This window comes from Mustela nigripes, chromosome X (assembly GCF_022355385.1).
Source record: "Mustela nigripes isolate SB6536 chromosome X, MUSNIG.SB6536, whole genome shotgun sequence".
Taxonomy (NCBI): Eukaryota; Metazoa; Chordata; class Mammalia; order Carnivora; family Mustelidae; genus Mustela; species Mustela nigripes.
Window position 1 is genome coordinate 83,069,494 of NC_081575.1, and position 18,509 is coordinate 83,088,002.

The following is an 18,509-nucleotide window of genomic DNA, read 5'->3' on the forward strand; positions in this document are numbered from 1 at the left end:
ACACATTTGTCCACAGGGATGCCTGTCTGTTCCAGGGGTCCCATATCTGTTTCCCATATCTGCTATAGGGGGCTGGCCATGTCCCCAGAAAGATTGCTGTCTTGGGTCCAGGGAGGTCAAACACACCCCCTCCGGGAACCAACACCAGGGTAACGAACGAGATATGATCTCCTGACAGAATCTTGAGCAATTAATTCATCTCTGTACCTCAGTTTACCCATCTTGAACTGGAGATGACAACTCCCACATGAGACCATGGTGAGGATTTTAAGTCGGCATGTAAAATTCTCTGGAAAACCTTGGGCACGTGGTTAGTGCTGAGAACCGTGTCTGGCGTCCAGGGATGCAGAAACCACGCCCCCCACCCCGCACACGGCATTCAGCAAGCCCTTGGCAAGCACCCGGCGCAGCACCCCTCACACACAGGGACGGCGTGGGGAAGAAACCACACCGCCAAGGAACACACTGGCACTTTATATATACACAGCAGGTACAGGGTCTCGATAAGAAAATACACTCTGTGTTCAGGTGCACCCCACCACCACCCCCACAGAACACCCCAGGATGAGGACAGAGGGAAGGGGACAACCATAAATAGAGAAGAGAAGGGAAGGGTAATGCTCTAAGGGGCACACACAGGCGGGGAACACACTGCCGGGAGGAGACACGACCTCTTCTTCCCCGGGAGAGAGCAATAGAGCGGCACGAGAGAACAGTAGCCACGACTAAGCCTGTGATGCCTGGCACGGGGAGCCTAACACGGGTAAGGGGGCGGGGAGGGGGGAAGGGGGCCGGCACAGGAAGGAAGAGAGCAGAGATGGCTTCCTTCCCTGAGGCAGGGCCGGGTCGGGGGGAGCTCCTCAGTTTACATCCATGAACTCAGAGTTGGGCGGGGAACCGCAGGCAGGGGACGCTGGGGGGTCAGATGAGCCGGGCTGGGGTTGCAGACGACGCGCCACATCCTGGCGTTGGTAGAAGAGGACGTAGGCCGCCTTGGACTGCAGGGAGGGGACAGGAGTCAGCGTGGAGCTGTGCGCTGCCGGGTGGGGGGTCGGGAGAAGGGGAGGATGGAGGGAGATCCCACCTCGATCTGGTTCTCAGTTACAGGGGAGACGCTGTTGTCATCGAAGTAGTGCCACTGGCCACTGTCCTTGTTGCAGGCAAATGTCGTGTCTACAAGAGAAGGGGGCTGTCCATACCGGCTCCCCTGACCCCCGAGAGCTTCCCATGTTCCCTCCCCACTCTGCGCGCCAGGACAACCTCGCCACCCGCTCACTTATCTTAGTCACACACGGGATATCCTAACCCCCTGACCCAGGCCAGCCCTGCCACAGCCCGGTACATACAGTGTCCATCACGCAGGCCCCCGTAATGGTTGGAAACCGCAATGAGATCGTATTTGTACAGCTCTGGCGCCGACTCGTTCTGCGGCTTGATGACAAACTCGGAGAAGTCCAGGTCCCTGTGGGGGAGGCCAGGGTCACTCCCAGCGCACCCCTTCCCCGCTCCCTGCTCCTCCCCCAACCACCCTGCTCTGGGCCCTGCCCAGACCGGATAGGAAACTCCACAAGGGTATCCAGCTTCTCCCGGGAGAATTTGGTGTAGGAAAAGCGCTTCAGGTGGATGATGAGTGTCTCAGGGAGCATCCACAGGTCCAGCTTCTTGGTGGCCAGCTGGTGCTGCTTGCAGGTAGGGCAGTACCTGCGAACACGAGCCCGCATCAGCACAGGCACTCGCTGAGCACCTACTGCCCCTCTCTGTGTTGGCAGGGGGGGGGGGGGGCACAGGCCCCGTCTGGGGTCACAGAGATGCTGCTCTTCCTTCCAGACCGCCTGTTACTCCAGTTGGGCTCTCCTCCCGTGTTAAAACCCTGTCCTTCATCAGGTGCTGTCACGTACTAGCATGTGATTTGCTTTGGGTTCAGGTCCATGAGATACTCATCTTGTTTAGTGCCTGCCTCTGTCCCTCTACTTCTCCATTTTATCCACTCACTCACTTGCCAAATACTTACTGACCACTTACTGCCCAGTCCTGTGGCCACCCCTGCTCCATGGAGAAGCCACTCCAATTTTTGTGATTGGTTTCAACTTTTTGGTTGTCCCTTTAGATCTTGTTTATCCTGCAAGGAGCTACTGAGCGCCTCCTGTCCCTGCCCTCCCCACCCCCCTTATCATCAGTGAGAAGAGATCACAGCAGAAACTTAGAAGTCTTCACCCTCAAGAGTTTCCTCTGATGGAAAAAGCAAAGAGTGATGCAAAGGGGATCCAGGACATGCCAACAAGTGGTATTACTGAGCCAGGAGGAAAGTAATGCTGGGCTAGACAGAGTGAGCCTGGGGAGGGAACGGAAGGAGAGATGGTGTGGGGGGAGTGGCTTCTAACAGGGTAGAAAGAGAGAGCTCTGATAAGCTGACGTTGGGTCAGAGACCTGAGCAAAATGGCGCGTCCAGTCCTGCAGATAACTGGACTGGAAGGAGGAAGAGAAAGGCCAAGGCTCTCAGGTGGGACCGAGCCTGAGTACTGGTGGCCAGAGTGGCAGGAAGGGTCTGAGTGAGGGGCAAAGGAGGGACATTTACAGGTAAGAGGGATCTGGCCAGGTCGTCCCGCCCAGTTATCCCCCCAAGAGACCCCATTCCAGTCCCTCACCAGGGATTTTCCTTCTCCAGAGTCTCCACAGTGGTGAAGAGCTCAATGCACTCCTGCAGCCGCACGGGAGCCTTCTTCAGCACATACCCGACACAGTCATGTTTCACGTAGCCCTAGGCCGGGGGGGGGGGGGGGGAAATGGCCAGGAGTGAGGATGGCACGTGAAAGGGAGTGGGGGCAGGAGACCTGTGCCCTGCAGTGAAGGTCATGGCCTCTGAAGCTGGGAATCTGAGTCCCTGGGAGCTCTGTGGTCACGGCTTGGAGGAGGTGGGGGGGCAGGGGTGTGAAGGGTGGCGGGTGGGGGGGTGGGGGCTCGTTTACCTCAGCCTCCACCTCGTCATAGTAACGCTTCTTCATCTCCGGCTCCCAGTCAATGGCAATATACGGCTGGGCTGGGGGCGAGGGAGGTGGTCATGGGCCCTGCTGCCAAGGAACCCCCCCACCCGCCTCCCAACCCTGGCTCACAGCTGAAGGAGACACCATGGGTATCCTCGTTGAAGGTCGAGCGGTCGCTGGTCCCATTGGAGTTCACGGTCTGCAGGGTGAACAGGTGCTTGCGCCGCGCCCTTTGGGGCCAGTGAGATGGTCCAGGGGAGCTGTCCACAGGGGCCCGGCTCCCGCCTGCGACTCCGGAGCTGGGCCCGGCCTGCTCTGGCCCAGAATCCTGGGAGCTGCCCCCAGCCACGTGTCCAGGCTTGGGGATGTTGTCCTTATCCTCCATGTCTGCGAGGACAGGGGAGGGTGGCAGACGCGGGTCTGGATGAGCCCCCAGGTGGCTGAGCGGCCATGTGAATGTGGGCAGACCTCCCCCAGACCTCCACCCCTCCTTCGGGCCCTAGACCGGCTCGTACAGACCGTCATCCTTGTCAGTTCTCTCTCCTCACCCCTCCTCACCTTTCTCATCTCCGTCGTCTTCATCATCTGAGCTGGGTCTGGTCACATAGCGCCTGCCAAGAGAGCAGAGCAGACTCCTGAGGAGGGCCACGGGGGCCAGGAGGCCAGGGCCCCGGACGGACTCCACTTGGCTTCTGATGGGAAACCACTGGCAAAGGCCCCCACAAGCAGCTGTTCATGCTGAGCCCGGAAGGTCTCCGGAGATGACACAGAAGTGCAGGTAGAGGTCGCTCGACCAGGTAGGGTCTCGTGAGCCACGGCTAAGGAGTATGGACCTTAAGCGTGGTGAGCCACTTCAAATAAACACCCCATAAACTGTCAACTTTAATCAGGCCTCTGAGCAATGGACTTGTTAGTGCAGCACAAACGAGAAATTAAGCCAGAGAGCCTACCGCTGTTTGCCTCGCTAAAGCCTCCGGATTTTAGGGCACAGTGGAAATCTCTTCATAAAAATCCAAATAACCCTGCCTCACCAAGGAGAGGGTAATCGAGATGCACAGGACAAAGGTTATGTGTTTTTTGTCCATTTTGTTGACCCCGGTTATCCCCAACACCCAGGAGAGGCAGCGGCAAAGCCGGAGGTGTAGACCGAGCAAAAAAACCCTCCAAGTTCCTCTCCGGCCACGTTAAGCTTTGCTTTGGAAGCGGAAGAGGGTTGGCAACAAGCAGCTCAACACCCAGGTCTGAATTCGGACTCCACCTTCCCCCCTTTGCACCCCAAAAGGCAGACTCACGACAGGCGGTAGAGCAGGATATGATAGAGGGCATCCCAGGAGAGCCGGTCGCGAGGCACCGACACCAGGAGAGGGTGCCCGAAGAGCATCAGCCCATAGTAGGAGTTGTTGTAGTCCCGGGCTGGAGTGCGCTCCCGCAGGTAGATGGGAAGCACGACATCCTCCCTGGTGTTCTCGCCAATAGCAGACCTGCCTGACACCTCGTATCTGTGCGGGGGTGGGGTGGGGTAGGGCGTGAATATCGTGTCACACCTGATCAGGACACGCCAGAGGGACTTGGGGACTCTGCCCCAGCTCTTCTACTCACTCACCCCTCATGGCCTGAAAATAGTTTTTTAAAGGGTCTGAAGAGCCACCCCATGGTTTGCGCTTTACAGACTGGTAGATGGCCCAACACTCTGCCTGACATTTCACAGAGCGCTCTGGTGGTAAAAAAGCACTGAGGAAAGTGACACAAATTTTTAGCAATGAAGGGATCTAAAACCATTTTGTTTTTGGAAAACCCTCCTTGGTTTAAAAAGATCTTCTCAAGATGTAGCACTTACTGTTTTATTTTTATTTTCTATTTTTTTAAAGATTTATTTGAGAGCGCGAGCGGGAGAAAAGAGAAAGCACACGCACTCAAGTGCAAGTGGGGTAAGTGGCAGTGCGAAAAGACTCTCCAGCAGACTCCCTGCTCAGAACAAAGCCCGATGCAGGGCTTGATCCCCTAACCCCGAGTTTGTGACCGGAGCCTGAATCACAGGCCGGATGCTTAACCAACTGAGCTACCCAGGCGTCCCTGCACTTTCTATTTTAACTTCAAATTTGTTCTGAATACTCTGATGTTTGGAAAATATCTTAGTGTTCCCTATTTCAAAAATCCCTTTTGGTTTTCTGAGGACTCCAACAGGAGTAAGGAAGGAGAATCAAGTACCCAGTACACAGGAGATACTCAGTGTGTGCTGACTAAAATGAAGAAACAAGAGCCTCCACCACGTACGAGGAAAAAACACCCAGGAACCCCCTGTGTAAGGATGTCTCGCCCACCTTCCTGACAGCCCCAAGGCTTCTGCCCTACTAAGGCCCATGATCCAAACCCTGCACAAGGCGGGTGGCCTGTGAGTCCAGCCAAAGGTGGGCAGGGAAGCTGGCTAAGAGGAGGAGATTCCTGAGGTACCCTTAAATCCCCAGGGCCCTCACTCACATGAAAATATCATCTCGGTCCAAGATGCTGCTCAGAGACTCCTCCAGCTGGTAGATCTTATAGAAGCGGTGACTGAACACATCAGCCACCATCATCTGGGAATGGAATGCAGTGGGGGCTCGTCTGGGCCCTCTGCCTCCCTGCCCCTCAATCCCACCCTCCCTGTACCCGCAGAGCCTCACCCTCTCTGGCGACATGCCAGTGTGTTTGGCAAGAGCCACACACAGATCCGAGATTTTGCCCTTCTTGGGGACCACGAGCCGGTGCTGTAGGGGAAAACAGTATCCACACAAGAGCAGAAGGGCATGTGGTCAGTCGGTGTGGGCCACATCAAGGTACAGCAGAGCCCTCAAACTCAGACTACAGCCCTCATCACATTCCCACATCTCCATGACCCCACACCTGCTCTGGCTTGCGGCGAGGATCCATGGAGACGAAGAAGACCTCCATGACCCTCTTGTGGCTGACAGGCAGCGGGACACTGAGGTAGCAGAAGGGGTCGAAGGTCACTGACACATTGCCACAGTCAGGGCAGACCAGCGTGGACTTGAAGAGACCGTGGAAAGTGTCCACAATCACAGAATCATTCCGCCGTTTGTGGTTCTGCCAGGCCTCCTGAGCAACCTCCTGTTGACAATGTCATGGTGGGTGACAAGGTTTGCCCAGGGAAGGGGAAACTGCAGCTTGGGGTGGGTGTGCATGGAGCTGAAGTCAAGGTGAGGGTCATGGCAAAGTGCAGGGACGGAGTTATAGCCAGGGCTCTCTGGAGGTGGTGTTCAGTCAGGCTGGGCTGTATTTGGGCAGGATACTGGGTGAGGGGTAACTCTGGGCTGGGAGGTCAGGTAGGGTGTGTGGGAGGCCCCAGGGAGCCCAGAGGATCCCTGAAGCTGAGGCCCTGGTGATTTTAATGGAGCTCTCAGCACAGGAGTCTCTGAGGAATGCCCACCTGATCTGGTCGCCCAGCAGCATCGCACAATTCCACATATTCCTTCTTCTTGACGCGATTGAGGTCCTCATGCAGCCCATCCAGGAGGAACGACAGCAGCTCCTGCGAGTCATGCTGCTGGTAGCCCAGAAACTGGGATGCAAAGTGGCCAACCTTGGTCTGAGAAGACAGGCAGGGTGGTCAGGGTGAGAGGGCAGGAGCAGGGGCGGGGGCAGTGTGTGTGTGGGGGGGTGCGTGGGCAGGGGCAGCCCAAGCCTGAGTCATACCTTGAACACATGAGGCACGATGGACCGGTGGTGGCCGGACCAGGCCTGCTTCACCAGGTCTGCATAGGCCTCGGCGATCTCACCCTTCATGCCCAGCGGGTTGCAGAAGTTGAGCTCCTCCAGGTAGCGGTTTTTGAGGAAGTACTCGGTGAGCTGTGGCACATTGCTGAGGCACTGCAGAAGGCAGGGCCCAGGAAAACGAGGCAGAGGAGAGGAGAGAGGGGTGACCAAGGTGGAAACAGAAAGGAAGAAGCAAAGAGGAAGGGGACAGAAGTGGGGGGGGATGAGGCAGGGGAGAGAAGGCAGCAGCATCTCGAGAAAAGGAAGAACGTGGTGACAAAGGAGAAAAGAACCCAAAACAGAGGGGAGCAGAGCGAGAAGGTACTGATGTTTCAGGGAGGACCGCAGGCACATCAGGTCCGACCTGTGGAACCCCAGCTTCCCACCTAACCCCTTGCCCTACAGTCCCCCAACCCAATCCTCCTCACTTGAGGCCCACCCCCATTGCTGTGCCAGACGCAACTCTACTCGCCCAACCTGCAGGGCCGAGTTCATGAAGCATGTGTTGCCCAGGTTGGTGAGACCACAGATGCCTGGCTGGCCCTGGAAGTTCTCATCCTCCTCCAATGCAGTGTTCCTAGGGCGGAGGGAAAATGCTTATCAGCTGAAGGTCAACAGTGTGCACAAGAAATAGGCTCATGAACTCAGTCATCCTGCCTACTAGGGGTACCCCACTCTGACCCAGACACTCTAGGGGCTTACACGGCCTGTGGCTGGGCACTAGGCCAAGTGCCATCCTTGTTTCGGGTCTCCATGATGACCACCTGGGTTGAGGAAGAGAAAGAAAAGCAGGCGCTCATGGAGGGCCTATGGGCATCTCACTCTCCCTTCCTCCAACCTGAGAGCACTGGTGGTGAGCAGGAGGGCCCTCCCCACCCTCACCTGCCCAGTCTTGAGGGCAGCGTCGAGCACTGTGACTCGTGTGTTACACAATCTCTCAAAAGAGCCCTCGGCGTTCTTGATCCACAGCCGTGTCTCTTCCTGGGGGCTCACCAGAAACTGCTCTCGGGCGGTGCGCAGAACGAGGTCTGTGGAAGGTGGCAGAGGATCCTCCTGAGACCCTGAATGATCGACCCATCTCGGCATCAGCCCCTGACCCATCCTCAGACTTTGCACGCCTGGTCAATACCTTGTGTGCCCGAGTGACACATCTCCGAGTGACAGATGCTGGCTGGGGACCCAAGACCACCCCCAGCAAGGACCCTCTGGCGTACCATCTTAGCCACGGGAGAGCAGCTCACACCCCCTCAGGACTCTAGGGCACGCCCTCAGGGCCTTTGCCCAACTAAACCAATACCTTCCTGGTCCTCCAAAGCCCAACTGCTGCTTTCCACAGACAAGGCCCCAGCTGTCTTGGGTCACTGAGCAGCAGGAAGGCCGACTCACTCTGTGGCCCTCCGACTTACCAACAGAATCCGTACGGCTGAATTGAGCAGTGTGGGTTGTGTCCATATCACTGTGCCGGGCCAGCAGCAGCTCTACTGGATACACTTCGACCTTTTGGACGCTGGGCAGCTCCACAACCTGGGAGGAGGAGGGGCGCGCAAACGGGTGTACCCACACAACAGACACACAGACACTCAGACACAGGCACAGGCACGACAACTTCTGAGGTCAGAGGAGCATACACACCAAGATACTTGAGGGGAGAGGAGTGCAGACAGGATGTGGCTACACAGCGTATGCGGGCACCCATGTACACGAGTCTAGACCCATCCCGGGCCTCCAAGGCCTTTCTCCTGCCCCAAGCACCCGCCTCATCCACTGTACCTTGCGCTCAATGGGTGGCTGGCCATGCTCTAGACCGTACCAGTCGACCAGGTAATGCCAAGCCGCCGCTGGGAGCAGCACATAATCCTCACCTTCCACTAGACCCTTCCTGAGGTGCCAGTTTACCTGGTCTGCCGGGGGTAGAGGAAGAATCAGGGAGGGAAAGTGGTAAGTCACTCTGGCCATCACCCCGACGACATAGGTCAGTGAAGACGCTTATGATCGTTGGCTCTAAGGACAGAGGGGACAAGAGCTCTAGGGCTTGACTGAGGTGGGGAGGGAGAGGTCTGGTACCTTCAAAGAGGTCAGCATTATTGATGCAGCCTGGGAAGGTGCCAGAGTCCTTGTCTCCTCCCTGCACATACGCTTCCCACTGTTTGTACCAGTGCCGCACCACGAGGAACCTGGACCAGACGGGGAACAAGGGCGGCACATGGTCACCTGGAATTAGTGGTACCACTTCCTATGGTTAGTAGACTAAAAAGATCAACACACTGCCATTCAACATGACAAATTTCACATACACCTAAAATAATACCAGGATATGTGTCAATTATAGCTCAATAAAAAAGGGAAATCTCTCCCAGAACTTAACATGAAAATTTTAAAAAAGCTTCACCATCATATAAAAATAATCAGAAGCAAAATGCATTCAGCGAAACTCAGGTTTAAACAGATTACCTAATTTCTGAGGACACTAAAAGAGATTTGATTAAAAATAGAAAATGGGGGCTCCTGGGTGGTTCAGTGGTTTAAAGCCTCTGCCTTCGGCTCAGGTCATGACCCCAGTGTCCTGGGATCAAGCCCCGCATCGGGCTCTCTACATAGCAGGGAGGCTGCTTCCTCCTCTCTTTCTCGGCCTGCCTCTCTGCCTACTTGTGATCTCTGTGTCAAATAAGTAAATAAAATCTTAAAAAAAAAAAAAAATAAAAACAGAAAATGGCAAAACCCCAAACAAAACAAGACAAAACAAACCACAAACCCACATCCAGAATGCCAGGAAATATGAGGTTTTATTATAGAACAAAGAATTAGGCTGAAAATTACCCGTTATTTACAGCTAATGTTGTAGAGCTTTTAGCCACTCATTAAGTGTGCAATGTTTATAAAGGATATATAAAGGGAGAGTAAGAAATCAATTATTAAATTCTGGAAACCTGTTCAGAAACTGAGAAGATTTTAAGATGCTAAAAGAACTCCTTCAAAGACTGTATCCCACCTTTTTTGGTCACTTTTGTGTTGAGGATTTATTTCGGCTTTATAATAGATCTCCGAGCTTATGGTGACTGGCTCGTTCTTTTTTTTTTTTTTAAGATTTTATTTATTTGAGAGAGAGACAGAGATAATAAGAGAGAGCAGGAGCGGGGAGCAGAGCGAGGAAGAGTAGGTTCTCCACTGAATGGGGTGTCTGACCCGGGGCTCGATCCCAGGACCCTGGGATCATGACCTGAGCAGAAGGGAGACACATAACCAACTGGGTCACCCAGGCGTCCCTCTCTCTCTCTCTCTTTTTTAATTGTGGCAAAAAGCAGCACATACTGTAAAATTTACCATCTGAACCATTTTAAAGTGTACAGCTTGACCCGCTCTCTTTTAAAAGAGGAACTCTGATATGCACGACACCTAGGATGAACATTTAGGACGGCTGAACGCTGCCTCTGTAAAATGTCAAGGGCAATTCTCAAGACCAGAAAGACCTGACATAGAGTAAAAAATGCTAAATGGGGGCACTGGGGTGGCTCAGTGGGTTAAACCTCTGCCTTCAGCTCTGGTCATGATCCCAGGGTCCTGGGATCGAGCCCCACATCAGGCTCTCTGCTCCGCAGGGAGCCTGCTTCCTCCTCTCTCCTCTGCCTGCCTCTCAGCCTACTTGTGATCTCTATCTGTCATATAAATAAATAAAATCTTTAAAAAAAAATGCTAAATGAATGTTAGCCGTTACTGATTCAGTCCCAGGGCTTGGACCTCAAAGCTCACAGACACACAACCCCTGTCCACACTCAGTCACACACCTGCTCTGCTATGGGATTTGTGACATATAAGAGGCTGTCCCAAAGTTAACCGCCTCAAATAAACAATTTTTAAAAATATTACTCTCACGCTGTAGTGATTAGTGTTCTAGCAATTTAACCCTTTCAGTGGGATTCTTTAAAATGGCAACTTTTCCTGTGTTCATAAAAGGATGAGGGAGGTGGAGGGATGGAGGGCTAGAAAACCTTGCAACAGTCATGCGTCACCCACACAGGCACACATTTTGGTGGGGTTCTGTTGTTTGTTTTTGCTGCACTGAACCCCCTGCACATCACTCATACCAGGAACACACGCCCTCCCTGCCCCAGTGGCGCATGCCACAAACCTCCCATCACTCTTCTGGAACACCCCATCACTGACCCCCCACCCCTCCCTGCTGTGGCTTTCAATGCCTCCGCTGGCAGGTCTATGACCTTAACATCTTCCCTAAAGTTTTACCTTGCAAGGGGAGGCACTGCTCATCCTTGAATGAAGAGCAGATTTTTAAGGAAAATTAACATTAAAACCACTCTGTAGCATACACCTGGAACTAATGTAACATTGTGTATCAACTATACAGCAATTAAAAAAAAATCACACTGCAGAGGTGAGCAAAATCCCTCATACCTGAATTTCTAAAGTCTTCACAGGAGCCTGACGTTTATACCAATTTTCACAGAATAAGACTACCAGATTTCTTCGGGTTCAAGGACACTTTAAAAATGTTTAACATCTCTGAAATTGGGAGGTCTCATGATCCGTCAGCCCAGATGGCAGTCATGACAGAACTGCCATCGTCTGATAGGGAAGCACACACATTGTTAGATTTACCCCTAGGTATCTGATCGAGAGGAAGCAATCATAAATGGTATCTTTTAAATTTTCATTTTTCAATTTCTTCCTGCTAGTATATAGAAATAAAACATCATGCTAAAGTCCCTTATGTTTCTATTTCCTCAAATTCCCTGAAGTGCTTACGAAATATGTGCTTATGGGGGAAAAAAACCCACTCAACAAAGTTCTTTGTCCTCTGGTTTTCTCTCATGTCTGAAAAAATTGGTTATATTGCTTAAGGTAACAATATACATATCAGGTCAACTATACTAGATACAAAAATCAGAGAAAAACAGAAATACGGATTTTAAAGAAGAGGTAGGGTTTCCTATTTGTTTATTAAAAGCTTTGTCAGCCTATTCAGACAGTAAACATAGTACTACGCTGTTCTAAGTTTATCACTTATATATCCGTTTAGGCCTAAACAGATGTACACAGAGACATGTAAATGAATCCTTTACTGTAAATTGCTACATCTATAACACACCAAAGGAGGAAAATTAGAATTTGGGCCTTTTCTGTAAAACGTCATTATTCTATGCCCAGATTATAAGGTCCTTTTTTAACACCAAATTATTAACTCTAGGTGTTTTCTGACATCAAAAAAGTTACGCTTCTAATCATCTTTGTTATTTATCACTGCATTTTTACAAAGTTGACTATAAGTATTTTTTGTCCTTACTTCAATGTATATCTTTTTTTCCCCCAACAACTATTTTTGATTTGTCTTTCCCCAATCCAGAATAATACTATTAAAATGTTCTTTTATGGCGAAACCACCTCTGGGAGATAACACAAAGATTTGCTCTGTTCCCCTATAAAAGGAAAGAATGGCAATAGGCATAACTAGGTTTAATTAAAATTCTCCAAATTTCAAAGAACTTAAAATTTTTATAAAAGCTCGTCCATGTTCCGAACTTAACATTTTCTTTAAATTTTATTGGGTTTTTAATTTTAATTCCAGTAAAGTCAACACAGTTTCAGGTGTGTAATATAGTGACTCAACAATTCTATATATTACCCAGTGCTCATGGCGGTAAGTGTACACTTGTTATTTTTGAAAAATGACAAATCAAAAAGCAAGTTTATCTTCCTACCTTAATTATATTAATCATAATTAGAATTTCAAGTATCTTTCAGTAATTGTGTATTTTCAAGCTAAAAAGCATACTCATGTTCAAGCAACAAAGACTGGTGCAATTACGATCTACCAAAAGATGCCCCAGTCCAGGACTCTAAACACCCAAAACCCCCCCTCTTCATGAAAACTCTGAACAAGCACTAGGGGGACCGACTCAGTGACAAGGGAATTGCCAGAGGTTTATTGTTTATTTCAGTCTTTTCATTAGTTCCAGAAGTCAAGGCATATCCACCTTGTTTAAGAGCTACTACAGAAGTCACCAAGCAAATGGTGAAAATTGCTGGTTGAGTTCTAGGGTCTTCATTACACTCTATGGTCCCTGGTGCTGTGCAGACTTCTCCACCGACAGAAAACCCTCAGCCTTTCTAGGGTAGCCCTTAACCTCGAATGGAACACTGTCACTTTCCCTTCACACATCACTATCCACTCTGCCACACTACTTCCTTTACCTGAACAAAGAACTCCTTGCCTGCTTACCTGTTAGGAAACTACACACACCCTGCACAAACCTTCTAGAAACTCCCTCCACTCTCCCTGATTTAATTATGTTTGTAGATAGTTCATTCTTAAAAAGCAAAACTGGTATTTGCCAAGGAAATTTTACTATCATAGATTTCAATTTACTCTTAAAATACAAGTTTTTCCTAGAAATTAAATCAGTTCAGATGGCCAGATTACTTGTCCTTGCCCAGATCTGCCAGCTGACAAAAGAAGGTGCAAAATATTAATACTGGTGACTTCGAAATGCTTTGTAAACACAAATTTCCTGACCACTGCAGCAAACTCCTATAAAATGAAAAGCAAATTAAAGAACCTTGAGATGCTTTGCTATCACCTAAGTAGATAAGCATTTTAAAAATAGAGTTAAGGAAAAAGGCTTCATGTTATCTATCAGCCACAACTGCAGAGATGAACTGGCTTCAATACTGAACCAACATTGGTGGGGTAATTTTTTTTTTTTTATTGACAAAACATACTTTTAAAAATTCACATAAAATTAACCATTTTCAAATGAACAGTTCAGTGGCATTTAGTACATTCACAGTGTTGTGCAACCGCGACCTCTATCTAGTTCCAAAACATTTTCAACACCCCGAAAGGAAACCCATACCCATGAGGTAATTTTAAAGGGTATTGTCACCAGGCGGCTGTAAAGGCAGGATGCGGCAGGAACGGGAGCCCCCAACCCCATGAACACATCCAAATGAACTATAAAAAACGTTCCAGTAATTGTTGTTTATTCTCAGGATGAATTCTCAGGATGGAATGAGGCTTTTCCTTGCTGAACAGTTACAGCGCAACACTCAAAAAAAAAAAAAAAAAAAAGATTTCGTATTCCCTATTTGGAAACCTCAGCTTGGCCTAGTCCCCAAGAACAGGGACACATATATCTCACTAGCACTGTGACTAGAGAACTCTAAAATGAGCAAACCTCACTCAGAAAAGCCCTCAGGTGAGTGCATGCCCACAGTGTTACAGGAACAGCAAGGGTCTAATATGGCGGGATGGAGAGAGCTTGGGGGGGCGGGGTGTGTGTGTGTGTGTGCTGGAAATCAGAGGCGAGATCAGAGAAGCAATCGGAGCCTGGGACCAGCCTTGCCAGTCATTGTAAGAATCATAGCATTTACACTACACAAGATGGGAAGCTATTAAACGTTTTGAGGAATGGATGGAAAGAAATATGTTTTTAAAAGAATTACCGTGTAAGAAAAGAAAAAAAAGAGTACCTTTATACTGGAGAAACAGGGCAGAGATACCACCTTCACCAAATGATCAAGGCTAACGTCACCAATGACGTCATGTGGATACCATGTACCGCCTGATATGATGCGGAGGGCACACGGTACGCACCTAGTATGATTTCACATGTATCCTCCATAAAATGAAAGCTTAGACCACAAATACTACTTATGGATGCATACAGAAATGGAAAAACGTTAACAAATTGAAAAATTCAGGCTAACAGTGGCGCAGGGAGAGGGATTTTCACCCAAGAGGGGCACAGGATTTCTTAAGCTAACGGTCTGAATTTCAAGCTGAATGGTGAATTCACAAATTTGTTTTATTATTTTTTGATTTTTTTTACTTTGATATAGACTGAAAAATATTGCAAAAGTAATATAAAGAATTCCCGTATACCCTTCATCCAGATTCCCCAAATTTAACATTTATCCATTCGCCCCATCATTGTTTTTTTACATACATTTTTATGTACGCTATTTTTTCCAACCATTTGCGAGTAAGCGGCTTACAAGACGGTTCTTTATCCGTAAAAATTTCGGTATGTATTCCCTTAAAAAAAAAGATACTCTTTCATAATTGCAGTACAATTAACTAAATCAAGAAATTATCACTGCTGATATCTAATCTACAAGTCTCAGTCAAATTTCACCAATTTCCCCATTAACATCTTTAACAGTAAAAAAAAAGAAAATTAATTTTATGAGAAAAAACCTGATTTTTAAAAATAATTTATTTTTCTCTGCTCCAGGATCCAATCCAGGACCACACATTGCATTTTAGTTACGACTCTTTAAATTCCATTAATTCCTTTAATCTGGAACAGTTCTTCATCCTTTGTCTTTCACGACCTTGAAATTTTTGAAGAGCACAGGCTGTGTATTTTTTACAGAATGTCCATCAACCTGGGCTATGTAAACGTTTTATGCGATCTTGTTAGGTCTTACGTATATCACAATTTTAAAAATGAGATGCAACTCGGCGAGAAATAAAATAAACCCAGAAACAGTACATTTCAAGCACTGGTTAGCCAAGAAATCAGTAAAACAAGAGGATTTATCAAGATACGCATTGACATTTTTTTTTAAATAGCTATTTCTCCTGATTACAAAAACAAAACAGTACTAAAACAGAAAACAGACGTAACATCGAAGGCCCCTCCCGTGCCAATCACCTGCACTTTCTCCCGTCCTGGGAAGAAGGCCTCGGCCAGAGGCAAAAACCTCGCCGCGTCACAAACTTTGCTCATTCGCAGGCGCCATTTTCTGCTTCACAGGCACCACCCCGCCCTTCCCGCCCGCAGTCCCACAGGCCACTCCCCCACCCCCGCGGTAGTTCTGCGGACCTCGGCCGCCACGTCCCCCGCAGCTGCCTACGCCCCCGCTTGTCCCCCTCTGCCGAGGATCCGCTCGCAGCCCTGCCTCACCAGCTTTCGCCGGCCCGCAGTGGACGCCCTCGTCCACTCTCGCCGTTTTCGATCTGGAGCCGCTGGCTCTCGAGGCTCGGCACAGCTTCGCGCTGCGGCTCTTGGTCCTCGGCCGCAGCCGCCACATTCGCTGCGACCGCCGCCATCACCGTTCGCCCTCCTCTTGCAGCTACCGCATCTGGAGATGGGAAGAGGCCCCTCAACGGCCACTTCCGGATTCTGATCCCGGAAACGGAAACAGAGCCCCCCAAATGGCCAGGGGTCTACTGCCATCTTGGAAAGGGACCCCACGGTCGGACGCGTGGAGGGGCTAGGCAGGCATCGGACTGTGGGCGGTGATCTCTGCGGCTAATGGGCGGGGTAAAACCTCCAGTTGGGAACCAAGAAAGACAAAGGTGCCTTGTAGGATTTTAACGCCATGTTGAGTCTGGGTAAAAGGTTGTGTGGAAAGGTACAGGCGGAGGTCCCCGATATGGACGAAGACATTTTGGGGAATGCTCAGGGACACAAAGGTTCCGGGCTTTCTCGGTCCAGTGCTTTGCTGGGGAACAGGGGCCCCTGCCCTGAGAGTTTTTGTTAAGCTGACCAGAACGCCCTGCCTTTATTGCACTGCTCTTCTCATCCATCAAAACCTGGTACAAGAAAGATCACCACCCAGGCCTGCGGGCTTTCCCTGCCTGAATTAGATTTATTTTCTTGACAAACGTGTTGAAGGCAAGTCGGCCTCGAGCCCAGTGTATTTGTTGGCATTATAGCAATGATAACTTGTAATAGTTGGCCCTGTTTAAGTGCTTTATTGCATGTAAATAGTAGCCTTAGGCAGCAGATAAATATCCCTGTCACCTTTGGACTTCAATGGGGCAAGGTGAAGACCAGAAACTAGTAAATGGCTGAGCTGTGGTTCGAACTCAGAGCTGTGACCTTAAGCACCAGGCCATAGATCTCAAACTGTGGTTCCGGTCTTCTTACTGGTTCAGGAGACCTTCTCAGGAGGGTTCACAAAGTCAAAACTATCTTCACAATACTTTTTTTCATTGTCATTCTTTCTTGCATGTGTGGTGTAATATTCTGAGGCTACATAAGCAAAAGTTATTTAGATGTCCTCAATTTTTAACACTATAAGGGGATTGTGACCAAAAAGTTTTGAACCATTGCACCAGGCCAGGGGTTCTCAACCTAGGCGCCATTGACATTTCTCTGTTGTGGGAAGCACTGTAGGATATTTAGCGGCATCCCTGCCCTTTCCCCACTGAATAGCAAGTTATCATCCCCCGTTTGATTCCCCAAAGTGTCTCCAGACATTGCCAGTGTTCATTGGGTATGGAGATCACTGGTTGAGAACCACTGTACTAGGTTCTGCCATCCTCATCTGCTGGGGCTTCCAGCCCTTCTTGTTGGTAATTTGAATATTTCATGCACTGGCTGCCCCCACCTGATTGTCCTATATACTCCCTAAGACAGGCTGATGATTGTGGTTCTGGTTCAGTGACTTCCTTATCACCACCCATCTCCACAAGCAAGACCACCGGTTGCCTTCCCACACCTGTGCACCTGGAATGTCCAGAACACCCTCTCCCTGCACAATTTCAAGCCCCACCCATCCACTGGATATCGTAGTTTACCTCAATTTTCAGTTAACCTCTATAGAGCAGGGGTTATGTCTCTACTACTGTGATTCCAGCCCCTAGCCCAGACCTGACACAGCTGAGGGGTTACAGCTCAGTTGTGTAAACTCTGAGGGAGATGAGACTAGCCCTTTCACCCTGGGGTCTCTATAATGGCACAGAGTCTGGCACATGGCAAGTAGCTGGTCTGCATGCCCAGCTGAATCTTCTGATTCTCTGAATTGCCTCATTACCCCTCTGCAGACTTCTCCTCCCCATTTACTGGGTAGCCTGTCCTTCCTACAGTTCAGCAAGGTCTCCCATCCCCAGGCCTAGACTGTTTGGTTTCCTCACCTTCCAAAGGCCCACCTCTGCACACACCAATTAGCCTACCACTTCCCAGAGCAGTTGTGTGAATTCTAGTCCTTTTAAGTCTGGCCTGGCAATCCTGCCTCCCTTTACAAGGTCCTCATCTTCCCAGCCTCCCTTGCTGCCAGAGGTGGCCATATCATCTTATTCTAGCCACAGAACGGCACCGGAAGTCTGTTGAGCTTGTGGACAGTTCAGCCCTGTTACAAGGTAATAAGACAGGACAAATGTTCTATTTTCCTCACTTGCTTTCCCATCTCTGGGAACATGGCAGCCATCATGGAACCAGAAGGCTGTAGGCGGAGATATCGCCAAAATGCTTACAGGGGTACAGTGGAACGGTTAGTGGTCCTCGGGCTCCACCACTGGACTACAGTAAGCAGCCTTAGCTTATTACCTGGAGTAGGCATCACGTCCTTCTCAGGGTTATCTCACCCATGCCCATGGTTTCTGTTACCTCCTGGACACCAATAATCGAAACTTCTAGTTCCATCCATTGGTAGCCCCATCTCTGAATTTAACCCATTTAAAGGATTCCCCTACCTACTCAGTGGTCCAAAATTTACCCTCCTCTCCCACCTCCCTCTCCAACTGGCCTGCCTCATGGTGTCCAGTTCCGACATGTGGTCATACTGGGCCTCTCCTCCCTACCTCCTGGTTTTATTGGGCCTTCCCAAGTGTCTTGCAAACAAACAGCCCCTCTACATACACCAGTCTCCACCATCTAGCTTCCTCATACACTTGGGTGAATCTCTTTTCTGTTTGATTTTTAGTAGTTCATCCTCTATTCAGCCTGCCCCACCTGTTTCAACACAATGTTCTACTGTTGCGTGGACATAGTCATGCCATGTCCCTGGCCCACCTCACTGCTCTCCTAGATGATG

General features: G+C 49.7%; 1 protein-coding gene across 1 annotated transcript; it reads right to left on the minus strand.

Moving 5' to 3' along the window:
• Nucleotides 1–458: 458 nt before the first annotated feature.
• Nucleotides 459–15,940, minus strand: USP11 (ubiquitin specific peptidase 11). Its single transcript, XM_059385416.1, is given in 22 exon segments — nucleotides 459–998; nucleotides 1,085–1,173; nucleotides 1,347–1,462; nucleotides 1,552–1,701; nucleotides 2,646–2,758; nucleotides 2,967–3,037; nucleotides 3,126–3,368; nucleotides 3,540–3,592; nucleotides 4,274–4,480; nucleotides 5,460–5,554; nucleotides 5,642–5,725; nucleotides 5,862–6,086; nucleotides 6,406–6,564; nucleotides 6,672–6,845; nucleotides 7,209–7,308; nucleotides 7,434–7,495; nucleotides 7,614–7,759; nucleotides 8,138–8,255; nucleotides 8,502–8,632; nucleotides 8,796–8,905; nucleotides 15,653–15,807; nucleotides 15,809–15,940. Coding segments are annotated over 22 exon segments (2,856 nt in total). The 5' UTR covers nucleotides 15,926–15,940; the 3' UTR covers nucleotides 459–860.
• Between the last annotated feature and the right edge of the window lie 2,569 nt (nucleotides 15,941–18,509).